Source organism: Panthera leo, chromosome A1 (genome assembly GCF_018350215.1).
Source record: "Panthera leo isolate Ple1 chromosome A1, P.leo_Ple1_pat1.1, whole genome shotgun sequence".
NCBI lineage: Eukaryota > Metazoa > Chordata > Mammalia > Carnivora > Felidae > Panthera > Panthera leo.
The window spans coordinates 175,476,521-175,498,785 of record NC_056679.1 but is presented as its reverse complement, the minus strand read 5'-3'; the positions used below and the strand labels follow the sequence as shown (position 1 = coordinate 175,498,785).

Here is a 22,265-nt window from a genome sequence, read left to right as displayed (position 1 = left end):
ATGAGTTAATTACCAGACGTTATTTTGGCAGGACAGGAGTATAATTTGGAACAAAATATTCAGCGGTTTCTTTGGGAAATTTCTAATTGTAATCTCCCCCATAGATAATAGTGTGAATTGGCGTACTTATGAATACCAGATAGCTAATGATGTCAGAATTATTAACTGTAATACCTTTCTAGCCTGACAGGATCAGCAGGGTTGGTTTTTTCCCTACTTTTTTAGGTGGGAATAAATAATGTATAGATACAAGTATATTTCACTGTGGAAACTGATGATCATTTTCTGCCTGCATGAAGTAACTAGATGACAGAATTCATGTTTTTCCTCCACTGTAGTGTAGGGTAGTGATTCAGTGAAAACCAACTATTGAATTATAGTTTTCTCCCTGGTTACATTTTAAACCTGGAACCTCTCTGAACCTTGCAGTGTGAACAGTCTGAATTCATCAATTCAGCAATTCCTCTTAAACGTCTTTGCAAATTCCGGCCTGCCCGGTTCAGTAAGGACTGGTACAGAAATGATCTAAATGTTTTCTTCATCCCCATTTATTTTCAAATACCATGAAACTGTTGATCTCAGAGTGACTCTTTCATGATGCCTTTCATCCATTTGTTTATTTTCCAGTGTTAACACTAGGGGTGTAGATAAACCGTTCCTAAAAATAGATCCAGGCAAAGATCACTTGTCTTTCTGGCCACCAGTGTATCTTTACTCTGTAAGAGTCACATTGTTTGATGTTTTTGAATTAATGAGCAGCCGGTCTAGTTGACAGATAGGACATAAAGGGAATTTCATAGTTAATTGAGCATCAGATGCCCCACTAAGTTTGTACACTTCGGGGGTACGATTGTTTATATGTGTTTAGGAAATTTATATGGGATAATAAGCTAACACTGAGTCAGTCCTCACAATGACCCCACAAGGTAAGTTCTATTGTTATCCCCATTTTGCAGAGGAAAAAATTGAGTATCAGAAAGATATAACTTGCGCAAAAGCACACAGCTGATTCGAGTGCCAATTCTAGGTTAAAAAAACAAGGATTAAAATACATGTCTGTATACCTGTGTATGTACATATGTGTGTATGTACATTGTGTGTGTGTATATACACATGCATGCACCACAGATAGAGGGTTATTGTAGAGACGTTTCTGCAAGGGCTAAAGCAGATTACAAAATAGTTGCAATGTCCCCAAATATGATGTCAGCACAAGCAGAATTATCTGTTTTGATTAATCATTTGCTTAGCGGGAGGGGAAGTCTGCTAAGAGAATCCTATGTCATTCCAAGGAATTAAATGTCCCTTCCCTGAAGGATTCAGGTGTAACAGTTAGGATGTATCTTAAAATATTCCATTAAGTTTATTTTAGAGTTTTAAACTTTTTTTTTTTTTTTTTTTGCCTAAGTATCAAAAAGCTGTTGGCTTTTGCTTTTATAAAGGATTCTTTACTCAAAACTGAAGAGCAGTTATCTTGTGTTAGTGGTTAGGTAAAAAAAGGCTCTTTTAGATATTGGCAATTTCATGAAGTCTGTTTTTAAAAAAGTTGCTTTTAGTACTCTTTTGAACATTCATTTAAGGAAAATGTAGTGCAAAGGTGACTTTTATGAATTATTCGTATGTTGCTAATTTTTAGGTCTGAGATGGCATTCTGTACATTTCAACTGATTAAGATTGGTTCAGAACTGAATACACTTTATTTTACTACTATACAGTGACAGAATGAACTTATGTGACCTCATGCTTTATTTTCTGTTCTCAGTTTACTGATTTTTGATAAAGATTTGCTTTGGGAAAAATAAAAAATTTGGAAAATGAATAAACTATATATATGTACATTATTAGTATTTTGGGGAGGCTAATGGAATGTGTTTAACGTGAAATCTTTCGGTTCAGTTGGAGGCGTATATGAAATAATAATAGAATAGACTAAGATTGATCCTAAAACTAACTAACTAGGAAACTAACTCTTCCCTTAGGATTGTTGTCTATTATGCTGAGGATGGGAAAAAGGATGAGTCAATATACTTGGCTCAAATGTGGTAGGATTAGAAAGTAGATTGTTGATTACTGCTCACCGTCCCCACCATTTTTAGGAAAGGGAGTGGGGTTCAGGGAGCCAAGAGCAAGTGTGGTGGTGATTTGAAAGTCACAATAGAAACAAGGGATTTTAAAAAATCCTGATTGGGTTTTGAAAAAAATCACACGAAGTTAGTAAACTGACTACTGTAGTGCTTACTTAAATGAATGTAGTTCTGTGTGTGTGTGTGTGTGTGTGTGTGTGTGTGTCTGTGTGTGTGTGTATTTTAACAATTACTCTTTTGAATTGGTTTTTGGCAAAAAAGAAAAAATGCCATTTTGGGTTGGTATGGATTACTTGGTTAAATTTAATATGAAAAACTCAAAGAAACACTTACTTGACTGGGAGCCTGGAGACCTAGGTTATGGTCTTGGCCCTATCAATATCATAGCATTTGGGGACCTCGGTTTCTCCATAAAATGTGGGGGATGATGGAGGTGATGCCTAAGTTCCTTATGATCCTGAAGTGAGCTACTGTGAAATTGCAATTGCTGCAACCACAACCACACTGTTTCCTAACCGCTGCCATTTTTGAATTTATTACCCTAAAAGCTATTCATTTTAGGAAAGAAATTTTATAGATATTAGTAATTCAGTTTCGATGGCTATTGTCAAGAATTCCTAAGGTGTTGTGTAGAGATCTGGAAATGCACCACAGAAGTTACGGGATCCAGCTTACATGGCCACATTATGATGTTAGTATTCAATCAAAGGCCAGCATGGTATTGTTACATTGAAAGGAAAGAATTCACCTGATATGTAACTAACACCAGGCAATGTTTGTTTTAACTTGAAATAAATCAGAATGTTTTTCATATTTGTTTAGTGCAGGTTTGAGTACGTACAGTGAATTGAAATTGAGGATAACGTCTTCAGTTAGTTTTTTTGTCCAGCCTTAACATTCTCTTTTATCCATGTTTGCGGAGCAAGAACAGAGATTTCAAATATGTGAATAATCCTCTAAATAACTGATATGGCAAGGCATTGTATTTTGTGAATATTTTTTGTATTACAAAAAATAAGGTCTTTTTCTAGTTTTCTGTTTTGTTTTTGCTTAGTTTAAAGCTTTAATTAATACGAACTCAAATGACATGCCTCAAATCCTGTTTTCAGATACCACTAATGTATATAATTATATATACCTAATATAATTATATATATTGTATAATTAATATAATAATAGCTAACATGCTTATGATATTCAGTTTTACATATATTAACTCATTTAATTCATTCAACAATCCTATGGGGTAGAAATTATTATTACTTTTCAGACACAAGATTTGGCTTTTAACCAGTATACTACAGTGCCTCTTGACATAAACATTATACAGGTTTTGGGGGAGAATGCCTCCTAGAAGCAAGTAAGATGAGAGGAAAAATTTTATAGTTTGAATGGTTGGTACATGCTAATCAAAAGATGTAAGTTTCGAAAGTGGAAAATAATATAAAATAATAGAATATACTTCTCAACTTTAAAATGTTAAGCTTAGATAATATTCAAGTCAATTTTTTTTGTTTATTTTTAGTATGTACTATATGTCAGGCACTGGCATAGGACTTCTCAATCCTATGAGGTTTGGTTTTATTGTCCCAATTTTAAAATGAAGAAACAAGGTCCATATTCATGTGGTTAAAGGCATGATTTGACTCTTACATTAAGGAGGAAAAAAAAAAAAATTCCTTGTCCTGCCAAACACATCCTGGAATTTCAATGTCCAAACCAAATAATATATTGGGGCACTTGCCAATAATTATATTTGAATACAGCACTTCTTTGGAGAGGTGCCTATTTCCTGTCCTTACAGGAAAGTAAAGGAGAATTGTATAGTATATATTCTGATACTCTCTTATCTTCAGCTCAGTTATACTCACACCTCCATTAGCTAAATACCAGGAGATAGACAATAAATAAATAAATAAATAAATAAATAAATAAATAAAAAGCCGGGGTGGGGGGGTGGGCAAAATCTTTCCTAAAGATCATCCTAAAACTTGATAGGGAGACATTTTGGGATTTAGAGCCCATTTGCTTTTACTTAAGACACAGTCACCATGGATTTGTCTTAACCAGGCAAATAACTCATGTCACTTTAATAACTCTGCTTGTGTTGTAAGTTTATTGATCCTTAAAATGATATATGGCATCTTATATTTGAAAACAGAAAGTTACTGCATTGCTTCACTTCTGAAAGTCATGGTGAATTATTGCAGTTGTCTAAGTGCAACCTCATTACAGTTTTGGTTTTTTAATAGCGTCCTGGGAGGGAATCTTTATATAGGAAACATTTTCTATTACTTTGTATTTCTTCATATTAGAAGAAGGAAAATTCATTTTTTAAACTATAAAGTATGGGTTGGATTGTTTTTGCTCCAGCAGAATTGAGATATTGGAACAACTTTGGACAAAGCCTACCAGATACAATTTTGTGCCTTTTTGTAGAAAACCTTTCAACTAGGTTTAATTGCTTTTCTGATGGAATCAAAACTTGGGCAGGGTAGAGTGGTTTTTTTTATTATTTTTTTTGTTGTCTTCACAGAAGCCATGGAGTATGATCAACACATCGTTCTATGTCTTTCAGGAAAAACCTGTTTATAGCAAGCCTCATGAACTTGGTTGTTGCTGGCTGCAACTAGAAAGATGCTCTTGGTTCATGGGTTTACGCTTTTGAGAATAATTCTTGTTGGTGTTCATGAGAAAGAATGGAAAAATAGTCTTTTTTTTTTTAATTTTTTTTAACGTTTATTTATTTTTGAGACAGGGAGAGACAGAGCATGAACAGGGGAGGGGCAGAGAGAGAGGGAGACACAGAATCTGAAACAGGCTCCAGGCTCTGAGCTGTCAGCACAGAGCCCGACGCGGGGCTTGAACCCACGGAGTGTGAGATCGTGACCTGAGCCGAAGTCGGACGCCCAACCGACTGAGCCACCCAGGCGCCCCTGGAAAAGTAGTCTTAAAGTTAACATATGCCTAGTTTAAATTTAACACCCCGTGTTTATTTTTTTAAGAACTTTATCTTGCTGTAAGGAAAATAAGCTTGGAGATCCATTATCACATATTTTCAACACTACATTGTACTTCAGTTTTTGGTCCCAGCACAGATAAGATAATGTATAGAATTAAGGCAGGGAGCCCATAACATGAGCATTCATTTTAATATTTCCTGACAGACTCATTTTATAAAATTTAATTGTTCAGAGAAAATTGCTCTTGCAGAAATTAAAGTACGTTTTTACCATGATAAATTTATAGCGATGTGTAATTTTTTAACTTCAAAATTAGTATAGGTTCTCATCACATTTTATATTATTGAAACAGAAGGGGTTCCACTTTCAGGGTTTCAGAAAATTCTTAGTAGCTAGAAAGATAAAGGTACAGTCCTCTTTTTAATCAGTTTTTGAAGGTGAAACTTGAAAAATTATTGAGAAAGCCTATTTTATGACGCCAAATAAACACGAAGTAGAGTGAAGCACAGCTTCTGGTTCTTAGCAAAACAATGAAATTACTTACAATTACGGTATCTACGAAAGATTTTTAACAGTCCTTTGTACCGCCTCTCTCATGCTATATATTTTATTTACATTTTACTCCTTTTGAATGAGCTAGATGCAATCCAGGACAGATAAAACATTTAGCAGAATTATCAATTTTCTTGAGAAGTTTTATAATTGTGTATACGCTTAAAATTTCATTAGGATTGGCAGACTGTATCTTTCAGTACTTTGAAAAATTTTACCTGTAGTTATTTTGAGCAATTTAGAACATTTCATTGCCTTTGTATACATTAAAGGAGACTGTTTCAAAGGAGAATTTGTGATTTTTTTAGTAAGAGATAGGAAAAGGTACCAGGGATTTGAATTGGGTATATTTTAGCTTTTATTCTGGAATTCAGTTTTGTTTTGTATATTTTAATTTATTTAGCACATATTTAATGAGCACTTCCTATGTTATCGACCAGGGGCAAGACTAGATGTCTCATAAAAGTTGTTTTGGTTTGATTTATAATTTATTTCTGATCTGTGCTAGTCCCTGAATGATACTAAACATACTTTTTTTTTTAATCTCATTATAAATACAATTAGCAATTGATAGTTTCAGGTCATTTTAATCCATGAGCTGTTTTAATTTTTTTTAATGTTTATTTGAGAGAGCGAGAGAGAGAGAGAGAGAGAGAGAAGTGAGAGAGAGAGAAAGAGAGAGAGAGAGGGAGGGGCAGAGAGAGACAGAGACACTGAATCTGAAGCAAGCTCCAGGCTCTGAGCTGTCATCACAAAGCCCAACGCAGGGCTCTAACTCAAGAACCAGGAGATCACGACCTGAGCTGAAGTTGGACGCTTAACCGACTGAGCCACCCAGGCGCCCCTCCATGAGCTGTTTTGAACTTTAAGGCAAATTAAGAGATCCACCTTTAGCTATAACAAAAACAATGTGTTAATGGTATTTTCAAATATTTTATTAATGGTCGCATTTATAAATATATGCTTGTGTGCAACATGTGCTTATTTAAGTTCTGTGGCAAAATGGTGTTACAAAAGGCAAACTTTAACCTATGGTTAACAGAATTCAGGCCTTATGACACGTAAAGGAGAAAACTCCATCAGCCACTTACAGGTCCTCTCTCATGTTTGCAAACTGAATTAATGAAAGTTCAAAGTCTTAAGCCATGCCCATACTTTTCATATTTTAGAGTATTTAGATTGGGCAATTTCTGTTTGCTGAACATTTACCAGAAATATCCCAATCATTTTTTTTTTTAAAGATCTAAACTACATTATAGTTAATCCCTCAGTATTATACATTTTAAAGCCATATTTATATTTAAATATTATGTAACATACTTTTAATAGTAGTTCTTCCAGGTGTTTTTGAGGAACTCATCTGAGTGCTCATCAGTAAAATAGCTGTTGTTATTTTACATCTGTAAGAACCTTTAAATTTTTTTTTTAACCTTTTTTTTTTGTTTTTATTTATTTTTGAGACAGAGAGAGACAGAGCATGAACAGGGGAGGGTCAGAGAGAGAGGGAGACACAGAATCGGAAGCAGGCTCCAGGCTCTGAGCCATCAGCCCAGAGCCCAACGCAGGGCTCGAACTCACAGACCGTGAGATCGTGACCTGAGCTGAAGTCGGATGCTTAACCGACTGAGCCACCCAGGCGCCCCTACATCTGTAAGAACCTTTAAAATAAAAGTCAACATAAGAATGTTGCTATTCAGAAAAATCTCCTAATTATAGTATGGAAGTCAGAGCTGGGTTCCAAATATGGCTCTGCCACTCACTGTACGACCTAGGGCAAGCTACTCAACCTTCCTGATCCTTCATTTTCTCATTTGCTTTGACAGGTGATCATATAGAAATATTGATTCAAAATCTTGCAATTAGCATGTCTTCTTAAAATATGAAAACCATTGTATAACTTGTGTCTGGTAATTTGAGCTTAATTTTAAAGAAGACTTTCATAAACCAAACTATAATTTTTTTTTTTTTTTAACACTTATTTATTTTTGAGACAGAGAGAGACAGAGCATGAACGGGGGAGGGTCAGAGAGAGGGAGACACAGAATCCGAAACAGGCTCCGGGCTCTGAGCTGTCAGCACAGAGCCCGACGCGGGGCTTGAACTCACGGACCGCGAGATCATGACCTGAGCCGAAGTCGGCCGCTTAACCGACTGAGCCCCAAACTATAATTTTTAAAAAGAAAGTCACCGTACTTAAATGATAGTGGAATTCAAAGCTAGATGATGTTCTCACTTTCTTGAACACTGCTAAAAAAATTATTGACTTTTTTTGGTCTCTATTTTGGCAAAGTGTTTTCCCTCATGACTTTTAAATTTTTTATTAGGAAAAATATTAAGCATATTCAATAGTAGACAAAATAGTATAACAGAGCCCCATGTACATGTCATCGGGCTTTAACAATGATCAACTTGACAGTCTCCTGTATCTTCTTATGTTATTTTCATGTTATTTTATTTTATTTTATTTTTAATTAATGTTATGTATTTATTTATTTTTGAGAGACACAGAGAGAGAGAGAGAGAGAGAGAGAGAGAGAGAGAGAGACAGAGTGTGAGTGGGGGAAGGGCAGAGAGAGAGGGAGACACAGAATCTGAAGCAGGCTCTGGGCTCTGAACTGTCTGCACAGAGCCCGACGCAGGGCTCGAACTCACAAACTGTGAGATCATGACCTGAGCCGAAGTTGATGCTTAACCGACTGAGCCATCCAGGGGCCCCACTTTTCATGTTATTTTAAAGCAGTTTCCAGATAGTGTATCATTTTAACTGTAAATGCTTTAGTATGTGTCTCTAAAAGATTAGGAGTTTGTTCCCCGCCCCCCACCACCACCACAACAGCAGCAGCAACAACAACAACAACAACAACAACAACACTTCATGGGTGTTTTTAAGCCAAGATAGTGAGAGGGGCGCCTGGGTGGCTCAGTTGGTTGAGCATCTGACTTCAGCTCCGGTCATGATCTCGCGGTCTGTGGGTTCAAGCCCTGCGTCAGGCTCTGTGCTGACAGCTTGGAGCCTGGAGCCTGCTTCGGAGTCTGTGTCTCCATCTCTCTCTGCCTCTCCCCTGCTCGTTCTCTGCCTCTCTCTCTGTCAAAAATAAATAAACTTAAAAAAAAAAAAAAAGAAAAGAAAAGATAGTGAGAAACTGAAGCAAGGCCCACATTCTGTGGCACCTGCTCAGCTTGTTTCACCACTCAAGCTGGTGCTAATCTCCAAGGAAATCACTGCTGCCTTCATTTCCTCCCTCTGGGCAGAGAAGGGTGTTGGTAGTCACTTGGCTATCAGGAAAAAAAAAGGAGAGATCCAACAAAAATGCCAAAACGTATCAATCGATGACCGAAAATTTGGGAGAGGATGGTCTAGTTTTCTTCTATCCACCTTATTCTTTCCCCAGGTTCAGGCTCCTGTGGACTTGTGAGAAGGATCTCTGAAAGGAGAGAGAACAGGACACGACTGGGAGCTTTTGGGGCGTATTTTTGTTTGTCTGGTTTTGTTTTTTAAGAAGAATTGAGCGATTTGGGGCTTTTGTTGGACTGCATCAGATTTTTTCACCTCTTGCAAATGTCTGATACTTTCAATGGTCCACGCACTGGGAGTACATGACCAAGGCAAGCATACTTCTTGAAGTGTACAGTCTGGGCCAGAAGTACCTTCTGCTCAGGAAACTCTGGGGAGCTAAGGATATGGGGGTGGGAATTGTGAGGGCCCAGAAAGGCTGACACTGGGCACGGGCTGCTTTTTGATGTTGCTCTCAAGGTTCCCAAAAAAGATGTCATGGGTTATAGGACACGGGCCTCAGTTTAGGAATAAAGATTGTGCATTTGGGTGACCATTTTCCTTGCTGACTTAGGACCCGATCCGGCCCAGCAGACGTGGAACAGAGGAACTCTGATAGGCAGTAAGCTTCCAAAGGCAGAGGAAGGGCCAGAAGGGGCTAAATGACTTCATTCCTTAGTGTTGAGTTTTAGTAGTATTTACCTATTTTCCTTAAGCTAGTGACTTCTTGCCCTGAGTAGTTTATTAAGTAGGAGAAATATTTTTTTCCATTTCAGTTTCCTATGAAAATGCACTACAGGAAATAGCACAGAGCAGCTGAATTATTCAGATATAACAATTCCTAATTTAGTATATTACTTTCAGGCTCTTCTGCTATTTCACTAGAGAGAGAAGGGGCAGAAAGACTGTTTATTGAATAGACCTACTAACGACCGGGCATTTTGCACAATCTGTTCAGATACCTTATCTTTTTCCTCACCGCGATTTATTATCTTCATTTTGCTGATGAAACCAAGGTTCACAGATGCTGTGGCATCAAGATCACTTGTCTAGTAAGTGGTCATTTAAACTCAGGTCTGAGAATTTTTCCAAAGAAGACATCCAGATGGCCAGCAGACACATGAAACGATACTCAATGTCACTCCTTATCAGGGAAATACAAATCAAAACCACACTGAAATACCACCTCACGCCGGTCAGAGTGGCTAAAATGAACAAAATCAGGAGACTGTAGATGCTGGTGAGGATGTGGAGAAATGGGAACCCTCTTGCACTGTTGGTGGGAATGCAAACCGGAGCAGCCGCTCTGGAAAACAGTGTGGAGGTTCCTCAAAAATTTAAAAAATAGCATTGCTGGGCATTTACCCAAGGGATACAGGAGTGCTGATGCATAGGGGCACTTGTACCACAGTGTTTATAGCAGCACTCTCAACGATAGCCAAACTGTGGAAAGAGCCTAAATGTCCATCAACTGACGAATGGATAAAGAAGATGTGGTTTATATATACAATGGAATACTACCTGGCAATGAGAAAGAGTGAAATCTGGCCATTTGCAGCAGCGCGGATGGAGCTGGAGGGTATTACGCTAAGTGAAATAAGTCAGGCAGAGAAAGACAGATACCATATGTTTTCACTCTTATGTGGATCCTGAGAAACTTAACAGAAGACCATGGGGGAGGGAAAGGGGAAAAAGAAGTTACAGAGAGGGAGGGAGGCAAACCATAAGAGACCCTTGGATACTGAGATCAAACTGAGGGTTGTTGGGGGGTGGGGGGAGAGGGGAAAGTGGGTGATGGGCATTGGGGAGGGCACTTGTTGGGATGAACACTGGGTGTTGTGTGGAAACCAATTTGTCCATAAATTATATTAAAAACATAATAAACTCAGGTCTTAGAATAGAGTAGACTTTAATTATTTCTCTCTGCCAGGCAAGGTGAGAATGAACAAATAGTCAACAAAAAGAAGGGGTCTGTCGACCCAGGAATGACTAATCAAGTCTGGAAAGGCAGCCAGCTTGTTTTGTAAATTCAGTTAAGTGGTGACAAGAAGTGTTTACCATTTCAAGGATCTCTAATGCTCAAAATGAGTGTGGTTTATTTAGTGAAGGTGGAGTAAAATTTTCTTCTCGAAGGCTTTCTGGAGAGATCCGATTCATCAGTTCACATGGGAGCAAATGGAGCTATTGATCCAATCAGAGTAAAACACCAACGACATTCACTCATTTAGTTATGGTTTTTTATAGGGAGCGTTTGGTAGCCTATGGTCTCTTAAGATTCTGCCTTAGTTATTAAGCTGTCATAATCAGAAAGTACTGATGGAAGAGGAAACACGTGAGGAAATATGAGATGATGCTGAGTGTGGTTTCTTCTCCTGCAGAGAATTACCTCTTTGACTTTAACCTCTGACACTTGTTCTCTGCATTCAGGCCCTGTATATAGCAAAGGACTTCATTCTTGCGGGGCGTTTACACATTGAAATTTCTAGGTCCCGATGAGGCTTACTTAAATGGACCACGTTTCTAAGCTTCTCTGACGTCAGACTCTACCACTTACCGTGTGACTGGGAGAGCGATTAGTTAACTTCTTACAGCATCATTTACCTAAAATGGGGATGATAATCGTATGCACTTTATGTGATGGTTGTGAGGAACCAACGTATGTGTATCATACATAACTCACATAAGATGCACAACACTGAACCAGGAGGAACGTGTTGGCCACTTTAATAACGGTGGTGACAATAATGAAGGACTTATACTCTGCACATGTGCAGCATATCTGTGGCTGTGTAGATGAGTGGTGCTCACAGCCCACTGGGGGGATGGCTGTGATGGAACTTTGTCAGCATCATGTGGAGTGGTGGCATGTTAGGGGGGCTGGGAAAAAGGGACTCGTTTCTGCACAGGGATATGAGGGACATCTGGAAGTGGACTCATGAAAGTTGACTTAGGTAGTCTTTTTTGATGCCTGTGGGCTTACATGTTTAACCCAAGAAGAACATTCGCATCTTGGCAAATCTTGGATTAAAACTCCCATAGTACCTTTGATTAATTATGGACTCTACTGGCATCCCAGACTTCCTATTTATTTTGGCAGCTGACATCCTGGCATAGACTTTCCTTTCAAGCCAAAATATTTTCTTTTCCCTTCTTCACTAGGGAAAGTTTAAGCCAGAAAGAGAAACTTCCATTGGCTGATATAGATACATAGTTGTCTGGGAAGTGGTGATCACAGTGCTGTCTGTCTTTGTAGGGAGAGAGTGAGTGAAGGGAGTAGTAGCTGACTTTTGGCTTTGGTTCTTAATAATGTGGCTGTATTCAGTTAAGTACTTTTTGTGTGTTAGATCCAGTCTAGTAATGCAAAAACATGCTAACTCAAGTATAAACAGACAAGAACCAGTAATAGAGGGGTCATGGTGGTTGAATTGTTGAAATTGAACTTGATTGTAATCTTTTTCCAAGTTAGGCGTCTCGGGGCTTGGAGAGGGCTTTGTTTTGGGTTGTGAGAGCAATCCCTTCGCTTTATGCAGAAACCTTAAAATGGGTGACGTAGACTATTTAAGCTGGACTGTATCGTGGCCAGTCAGCCAGGATGTAACTCACAAACACAACCCCAAGTATCTAAGGAAGTTAACCTGTTGAATGTAATTGCTTAACTCAGTGCCACTCAAAGTGTGGTCCCTGGCTTCACTTAGAAACTTACTAGAAATGTGAATTCGTGGATCCTACCCAGGCCTACTGAATGAGATACTTTTGTGGGTAGACCTCCTAATCTATGTTTTGACAAGATCTCCAGATGATTCTGATAGACTCTCGAGCTTGAGAATCACCGTCTCTCATATGCTCTCAAGTTTTAGAATATCCATCTGGATGTTAAAAAGAAAAAAAAAAAAAAAGCCATGAATGATGATTTTGGTTTGTGGTATAACTGCAGTCTAGTTGTTCTTCCTGTGTCAATAGACCGACAGGTTCATGTGTTTCTTTTGGCTACTCCTGGAATGTTATGAAAAGCCATGTCATCAGATATTTGCTGATGTAAGGCTTCCTATTTTGCCATGGCAGAGTCAGGATCACTCAGGTGTAAGTTAAAAGGACGTGTCCTGCTGTTTGAAGTACTAATTTGTTTTATCAGAACATTATTTTTTGCCAACTTGGATTTTCATATTAGGTTGTATGGTTTTTTCCCATTAGAAATTGTTCTGTGAGGTACAGATGACAGAAACTGAAACCAACCAGTTACTGACCTGCAACTCTATATGTTAAATATAACAATTAGGATTACAAAATAAAATGAGGTCAAAGTGTCGTAGTCAGGTTTGCTCTGCTGAGCCTTGAAAATAATTGGTACTCTTCTATCTTCCTTCAGGATTATTAAGCTCACCTGTTCTAGAGTCGGAAGGCCTGGGTTCAAATTCTGCCCCTCCACTTACCTCGCGTTGATACAGTTATTTAATCCCTCTAAGTTTCCGTTTCTTCGTCTGTGAAAAGGGATAATTACGGAACATACCTAACTGTATGGGATTTTTGTGAGGAATAAAGAAGATCATATATATAAAGCATTAGAGCTTGATAAGTGTTAGTTACTAAGGTTAGTGGTATTATTACTACTGTTACTACCACTTCTACTCCTGTGGTTGGCAGTAGAAAGCCTAGAGTGGCATTTGTGGTAGGTTTTTCATTTGTGCACCATATCTATTTGCCACCTCGACAGAAAGAAGGAAGATGAGGCTTCTTTTCGTATCTTCTTGGTACCTCTGATATAATCCTAGATTATCCTTATACATACTCTTACACATTTTATTCTTTCTTTCTTTCTTTATTGAGAAATATTCCAGTGCCTGCAATTTGTTGGGCACTTGCCAGCACATTCCTGCTCCCTGGACCTTTACAGCAGAGTATCTCATTTATACCAATGCATGTCTTTTGTTTTATTTTTATTAACATTTTTTTTCTTAACGTTTATTTTTTTTGAGAGGGGAGGGGGAGAGAGTGAGGGAGACACAGAATCGGAAGCAGGCTCCTGGCTCTGAGCTGTCAGCACAGAGCCCGATGTGGGGCTCGAACTCACGAACCGTGAGATCATGAACTGAGCCGAAGTCGAACATGTAACTGAGCCACCCTGGCACCCCTGTGTAAATGTATGTCTTAATTAGTGTGGTCCTTTGACTGCTTACCCAAGGAATTACTGCCTGCTCTGGAGGGTGATTTAGGCTTGAATCCTGACTAAGCTGCTGAACTATGCAGGAACCTGTCTGTGCAGTAAACAGAATTTTCCTTAGTCTTAGTTTTTATCATGAAAACGGGAATAATGCCATCTAACTTAGAAGGAGGTTTGAGGATTAATTAAGACAGTATTAATAAAGTACTTAAGGGGCGCCTGGGTGGCTCGGTCGGTTAAGCGTCTGACTTTGGCTCAGGTCATGATCTCACGGTCCGTGAGTTAGAGCCCCGCGTCGGGCTCTGTGCTGACAGCTCAGAGCCTGGAGCCTGTTTCAGATTCTGTGTCTCCCTCTCTCTCTGCCCCTCCCCTGTTCATGCTCTGTCTCTCTCTGTCTCAAAAATAAATAAACGTTAAAAAAAAAAATTTAAAAAATAAAGTACTTAAAATAATGTCAGGAACTTAGTAGGTGTTCAGTAAAAGATAGTTCTGTTTTTCTGCCTTTTCTCCCTTTAGGCTGCCAAGAGAAAAGGTGATGGTATGTTGAAGCAAATATGGTTTCTGGTGTTTTTTGTTTTATAATAGAGTCTTTGCCCTTTCACCTGAAATCAGCACATCCCCTTCAACAAATTGTTTTAAGTAAATTTTTTTTATTTAAAAAGCTTATTTTCCATTATGTATAGCATAAGAAAATGTAACGACTGTCCTCCTAAGACTTTTAAGGCTTCGTTTCTTATTAACCTGTGATTGACTCTCACCTTTTCGTGGGCACAAAATGATGAGCTTTCATTAGTCATTCTCAATTACATTTTTGCTTCCTGCCAATAGTCATCAATATAATTAAACTAAATCTTGGGAGACCACAAACTAAGGACATCAGAAAGCTGGAATACAAATAATATTTTGGAGCTAGGAAGAGGTCATTATAGATCTAATCAAATGTTTTCCTTTTTCAGATCAGCAAAGAGGTCTGAAAGGTGAAAGTGCCCAAACTCACATGACCCACCAGTAGAGAAGTTGGGGCTTCCTAGTGTCCAATGTTCATTCCACCGATTTATGCTGATGTTCATATTTTGGTTATCAGCTCAAGTTCAATCTAGGAGAGCTGTCACTTAGCGAGTTTTTTATTTTATAGTTTACTTTCTGGGAAATGGATCCTAGAAAACAGATAAGTGATTATGATATTTGGCCCAGTTAGCAATCAAAAAAAGGCAAAGTCAAAGAATGAAATAGGGAAATCAAAGCCCTCTTATTTTGACACTTTGGTTATTGCGTAGGAAAACCAACATCGTTTGTGTTCTTATTCCTTGGGTTTATTTATTTGTGTCTACTTCTCCACCTATTTCCTAGTGGCTCACTTAAATTTTAGGTTTTTTTTTTTTAATATTTTAACTTTTTATTTATTTTTGAAAGAGAGTACAAGTGAGGGAGGGGCAGAGCGAGGGGGATACACAGAATCTGAAGCAGGCTCCAGGCTCTGAGCCATCAGCACAGAGCCTGATGCGGGATTCGAACCCATGAACCATGGGATCATGACCTGAGCTGAAGTTGGACACTTAACTGACTGAGCCACCCAGGTGCCCCTAAATGCTAGATTTTGTTTTTATTTTAATTAGAGGTTAAAAATCGATGGAAAAGACCAGTGAGAGGGCGTAAATCAAGAAGGATAAACTTTAGACCCTCTCTGAGAACAGAATGTTTACTTGACAAAATGTGTGGCTTTTGAACTCTTTGAATTGCCAAGGCATCATAAGAAATAAAATGTTATACGGATGTAGTCATTTATAATAATTGTAATAAGGCTGGACTGTGGGAAGGAATACATATTAGGCGGTTGGCAAGAATGTGGTACTTGTGCCATTGGGTCTGTACCTTGCACTTAAATCATCAGCAGTCTGTCCAGACACCATTCCCTCTTGAATCTACACAGAGCCTGAGAATCTTTCTCAACACATCGCATCTGAGAATCAATACCAATTGATCAGAGTTTGTATATTGGCATTTATTTGTTAATCTTGTATTAAATCGTGAGAAATGAAAGGAAAGTTAGTATGAGTGTAAAAAGGATAGAGGGTTTGTTTGTTTTTAATCCCATAAAGCATTACTGAAAATTTAAAAATTTCATTTAGGATTTTAATTTTAATATGTTCCACCAGTTACAAGTCAATGGTTGTATTAGCAAAAATCTTTATGTTTCAGGCACTATGCTGGGGGAGGAGGTAATGAAGTGGCTTTGGTAAATTTCAGTACCACATTTAGAAACTTAACAGGTTAAAAGGAAGCTTATTTTTTGTTTTTTTAAAATAATATTTAAAATATTTTTTTAAATGTTTATTTATTTTTGAGAGAGAGAGGGGGCCCAAGCAGGGGAGTGGCAGAGAGAGGGAGACAGAGGATCTGAAGCAGGCTACGCACTGACAGCAGAGAGCCCAATGTGGGGCTCAAACTCCTAAGCTGCGAGATCATGACCGGAGCCAAAGTCAGATGTTTAACTGACTAAGCCACCCAGGTGCCCCAAAAGGAAGTTTCTTTTCTTTCTTTTTTTAAGTGTTTGTTTATTTTTGAGAGAGAGACAGAGCTTGAGCAGGGGAGGGCGGAGAGAGAGGGAGACACAGAAATCAAAGCAGGCTCCAGGCTCCAAACTTGGAGCACAGAGCCCGATGTGGGGCTCTAACTCATGAACCATGAGTTCATGACCTGGGCTGAAGTCGGATGCAGGAAGCTTCTTTATTTAATGGAAACAACTGTCATAAACCAAAACAAACTTCTTCTCTTCAGTGATCTTGTTATTCAGTGATTGGCAAAATGCAAGTTCTGGAAATTCACAAGGTTGCTTACTGCTTTAGTTGCATTAAAAAAAAAACAAAAAACAAAAAACACCAGGCTGAGTATCCTCTACCCCACCACCCAGGACAGTTATTTTGGCAAAAGAAAACCTACAACTCTAAGGCAGGAAAGGGAAAATGTAAGAACAAACCTTAAGGAAATAGGAGGAAAGAAATATTTTAAATATTTAAAAATTACTTGAAGGCATTTATTTATTCATTGCTTCAGCAAACGCTTGTGCTTTCTACCTTTCAGATCCTGGGTGAGGCACAGTGATACAGAAATGTAGGGCAAAGCTTCTCAACCTGTTTCATATCATGACACACATAGAAAACATAATATTGAAACAAAAATCATCTGTTAGGGAGTTCCTGCTACATCAGTCCTGTGGGCTTAGGCGCTGAATATCTTGGCACACCGCCACCCTTTGGAGTTGTACCCATTGGGAACATTTGATATAAGACATACTTCCTGACCTTGAGAAACTGACGACATAGGCAAGTTATCAGACACCGAGAATTCTTGCCTCCAACACTGGTTTTGTATCGGAGGTAGTAGAGACAGTGGATGGCCTAGTTATCGGTGTGCTTCGTAGATTTCGGAACAGGGGACAAATCCAGCAACTGTAGAATAAGACAGTGGAATTTTGTTTTAACTTCTTTCGCAAGTTATGCCTCGAATCCACCTAGCTTCCCAAAGAATAGGCGGTTTTGATTTAATTCAAGAGTTTTGATTTGATTCAGTGCTTGAGATGAGGAAGGATAAAAAAACAGAGCAGTTGTCTCCCTTTTTGTGAACACTACTCTTTAGAAATTCTGATTCTGGCCACGTGTCCTCCTGCTTCTCTGTAGACCATATTGAGAAGGTGAAGACGATGAGGAAAGAACCGGGAAGAAAAGTGAGAAAGATATTCTGGAGGGAGTTGTACCAGGTCAGAGCAGAACAGCGTGTTAAGGCTTCTGCTCCCCATCCCCAGCTTCATCCTGTCTACCCCCAACAAAAAACCTGTAATGCTCTGTTTTAAATATTGGATTATATTCAAATATAACTGTTCTTGAGCTCCTCAAGTTGCAGAGGTAAAGAAATTGGTGTCGGGGCTGTGTCTTTCTCTCTAAATAAACATTAAAAAAAAAAAAGAAATTGGTATCCTAAAACAGTTCATTCAGAGAACATTCTGAATGTCTACATGGTGGAGTGTGGTCAGAAGTGATCCCTATTTCAGGGAAATAGGACAGGTGGTGTTACAGAAGGACGGAGGAGAAATGCCAAGTTGATCAAAAAATGCTCTCCAGTGGAGAACGTGCTCTATCAGTCTTAGGGTTCTAGAAGTTTGCTAGGAAAGAGGAAAAGTGAGATTCCACAAATTGAAAGAAAGGGGTGGGGGATAAAATCAGGGGAACCTTTTTTATTTTTTTTTTTAATTTTTTTTTATTTAACGTTTTATTATTTTATTTTTGAGACAGAGAGAGAGACAGAGCATGAACGGGGGAGAGGCAGAGAGAGAGGGAGACACAGAATCGGAAGCAGGCTCCAGGCTCTGAGCCATCAGCCCAGAGCCCGATGCGGGGCTCGAACTCACAGACCGTGAGATCGTGACCTGAGTTGAAGTCGGATGCCCAACCGACTGAGCCACCCAGGCGCCCCAGGGGAACCTTTTTTTAAAAAGCCAAAGCTTTGAGTTAAAAAGTAATGTAAGAGAAAATAAAGCTGAAGAGAAGGTTATAGACTCCCGCTTGTCAAATTCCTTTGGAAGCCCCTTTTCTTTTTTTTTTAAATTTTTTTTTTTTTAATGTTTATTTTTATTTTTGAGACAGAGAGAGACAGAGCATGAACGGGGGAGGGGCAGAGAGAGAGGGAGACACAGAATCAGAAGCAGGCTCCAGGCTCTGAGCCATCAGCCCAGTGCCCGACTCGGGGCTCGAACTCACGGACCGTGAGATCGTGACCTGAGCTGAAGTCGGACACTTAACCGACTGAGCCACCCAGGCGCCCCAGCCCCTTTTCTTTAAGACGTTTGGCAGTTGTCTCTGTATGTGCACCTGTTTATTCTTCGGGTGGTTCCGAAACCTGTATTACTGCTTCCTTTCAAAGTTTAATTTTAAAATATTTTCATCTCCTACTCGTCACTTGTCAGGCTAAACTTAATCTTAGTTATCTCTAGTACTTTTCCTCCAGAAGAATGCCAGAGCGGTTGGTTCGTTGTGTATTTTCAGATTTCTCACCCACTCTTGAAATGCATTTGGTTAAGCCAGGGTTTAGATCAACAGTGTTGACCCCCTGTCTTCCCTTTAAAATTATGGCAGCAATATCAAGACTGCTTTGCCACTTAGTGGTCAAAAGACTATTGGATAACGATTTCCAAACTTTGGGTTACAAGCATATGTCTATTTGGTAGCAATCTCTACTGAATGCAGCTCGGAACCTAAAGTGCTGAAACAAGTTTGTCAAGTTTTGCCACGTTACTGCAATCTTAAGTGGCAGACAGGTTATGAATTTTATTTTTGCATTTGTTTCATGTTGTTGACTATATGGAAACAGGTTTTAGTTGCCTTTGCTTTATTAGTAAAAGTAAAGCTTTAATTGAAATTACTAGAAATCAAATCACTCTCTGCTGAACGCTGGGTACTTTTTGTGCTTTTGATATTTTGGAAGTGTTAAAAATAAAATGTAGTAATAATGTACCTTACACATAGAGGGAGTAAAATTGCCCCTTTTTGATCTGTGTCCCATGGGATGCAGCTTATTGTCTCCTTTTATAAGTAAAAGCTATTTTAAAAGTGGTTTGTGGCTGTTTGTGTTTGCAGGATCGCCCCAGGACATTTGACATGCACTCCCTGGAGAGTTCCCTCATTGACATTATGAGAGCTGAAAATGATTCCATTAAAGGTAATTTAAAAAATCTAACTATTTGGTTTTAGCGAACAGTTAAACATTTGTATTATCTATGTAATCTCGTGAGCAATACGGCAAATATTATGGGTGCATATTTTGTATGTAGTCAGTTCCATCAATTTTGTACATGGACCTCTCTTGTGAAAAAATCAAACGTATTTGGTGGGCATCCACTGTGGGCCCTTCCCAGTACCCATTAAGAGAGCTGCAAGAGTTCTAATTTAATGGGAGACACGAACCATACACTTCATTTTTTTTTTTTTTTTTTTTTTTTTACATCTGAGGCAAAAAGTGCTCAGTGTCTCAAACCTCTATGTGTCTCTGCTCTTGATAGTGACTGGACGCTAGTAAGAGTCCAAATGCTGATAGAGGTTTTGGTCTAGTTTCACATTTTTAAAAACGGCCAGTAGTTTCCAAGTTAAAATGAAGTTTTATTATTGAAATAGTTTTTATGGATTATGTTAGGAAAAAATAGTGTTCTTTCTGCATTCTGGTCTCAATTCTGTTGCTGACTGGCTCTGTTATTTTGAATAGTACATTTTCTTTTGCCTAGGCCTTAATTTCTCATCTTTATAGTAAGAGGCTTAGCCTCACTGTTAAAGTAAGGCACTTATAATGGGTAAGCTTTAAAAACAAAATATAGATGCCTGGACTCCATTCCACCTATGGGATGGGACTTGGCATGTCAACTTTTCAGTGTCTCACGTGATGCTCACCGGTAACCAGGACTGAGAATTACCAGACTGGGTATTCTCTAACGGTCCCTCCAGCTCTGATTTTGGGAAAACTACCCCATAAAATAAGATATTTTTCTGCACATAAATGTCAGTTTACTGGAAAGCAGGGTTGGGGTTTTTTTTGTTTGTTTGCTTGTTTTTTTTAAAGAAATTTGGAACGTTGGATACATTTGGTCATCCCACTTACCTGTTCGTTCACTCCTTCATCCATTCATTTGTTCAGTGTTTATGATCCTACTTTGTGCCAGACACAGCTTTGCACTAGGGTCAAAGGTGGCAAGACAGCCTGTTGCTTTAAGTGGTGACCAGCCCGGCCTGGTTTTCCTTTGAGTTTGGTTGATTATATTACTGCTGCAGTCAAACTTTTAAGTATTTTTTCAGCAGACGAACAATGGTACATTTTTTTCAGGAGAGCTTTTTGAGGTCTGGGGAGATGAAAAATAATATGTGAAAAAAGTGTGCACCCAGCTGTTGAGATAACTTTGCCATAATTAAGAATATTTTTGAAGATCTTTACTGAATTCCCCATATAATTCTGACGGGTGACTCTAACCCAGATACACAGTCTGTTTCTGAGGAAAGATGATCTCTTGTTCAGAATTTATTTTTGCCATTTCTTAGCACTCTGACTTGGGGTCAGCCTCTTTGACGTGTCTGTTTTCTCATCAGAAGAGTGAGGAGAGTCTAAGGCCCTTTCTAGCACCAGAAAAACTACACACTCTTAAATTAAAAGTATAAGCTAAAGGAGAAATGTGAATATGGTCTGTAGATTGTACCAATGGCAGTTTCCTGGTTTGTACTCTACTTATGTAAGGTGTCACCACTTGAGGATGTCATATAAAGGGTACATGGGATCTCTCTGTACTATGTTTTGCAATGTGCTGTGAATCTGCAATTATCCCCAAATTAAAAGCTAAGTACAGAAAAAGTAGCTGAAGGTAAAGAACATTTGTTTATTCTTAATGTATTCGATTCCTTTAGCAACTTTCTTTTTTTGGGGCGGGGGAGAGCCTCTTATGTACTTGATACAAGGGATAATAAATAATCAGAACTCATTTTTCATGATAAGTGCCTGTTTCTTTTTATTTCATGATATTTTATTTTATTTATTTATTCATGATAAGCGCATTTCAGAGAAAACACAGTTTCCAAACGGTAGCAGATGTAAGCAGTTTATTACGTGATGCTTCTAAGAAGCAAGCCCTAACTAGTACTTAGGTTAGAAATAAGAGTTTGCACACATTATTCTAATAGGATTAACAGTAGCATTTCTTTGATTTATCAGATACAGCCAGAATATCTCTCAGGTTTATTTCTATTTCTTCTAGTGTGCTGAATCATCGTATAAAGTTCTGCTTTTATTCTATATTCCCCTTTCAATTTCTTCCTACCAACTTTTACCCAAATCAAGTTTCTTTAAGCTGATTCTGTAGGGATAACGAAAAATTAAGTCCGATGACAGAAAACATCAAATCTGATCGGCCTGGTCTGGAAACATAAAGGTTTTGTAAAAATAGTGATTTATAAAAGGAAGTGCGGCAAAGCGGAAAGGCCATCGGTTTTGGGGTTGGATCTGGATTTCAACTGCCATTCTGTTGCTATGGTTTATGGTGGTTGGGAGGATTGAATGCTATGATATATCCATGAGATCCAGCACACTGCCCAGCCTTGAAAGCACTCAATAAATGGTATAGATTATTACTAAATATCTGTTAAGTCTATTTTCAAGCCTGTCAAATGAGAAACTTAGCTCGAACTTAAGCTTAAGTGCCAAAGTGA

At 38.5% G+C, this 22,265-nt stretch overlaps 1 protein-coding gene across 5 annotated transcripts in view; it reads left to right on the top strand.

Annotated features, from left to right (window-relative positions):
• The window catches only part of CPEB4 (cytoplasmic polyadenylation element binding protein 4), a 69,083-nt gene that overhangs the window by 2,272 nt on the left and 44,546 nt on the right, over positions 1-22,265 (top strand). For 4 of the 5 annotated variants that reach the window (XM_042946329.1, XM_042946323.1, XM_042946349.1 and 1 more), the window contains exon 2: positions 19,662-19,743. In XM_042946329.1, the coding sequence (XP_042802263.1) occupies positions 19,662-19,743 (82 nt within the window). Of the gene's footprint in view, positions 1-8,708; positions 9,206-19,661; positions 19,744-22,265 lie in introns of those variants that run through there. The other variant, XM_042946356.1, reaches the window with a different exon arrangement.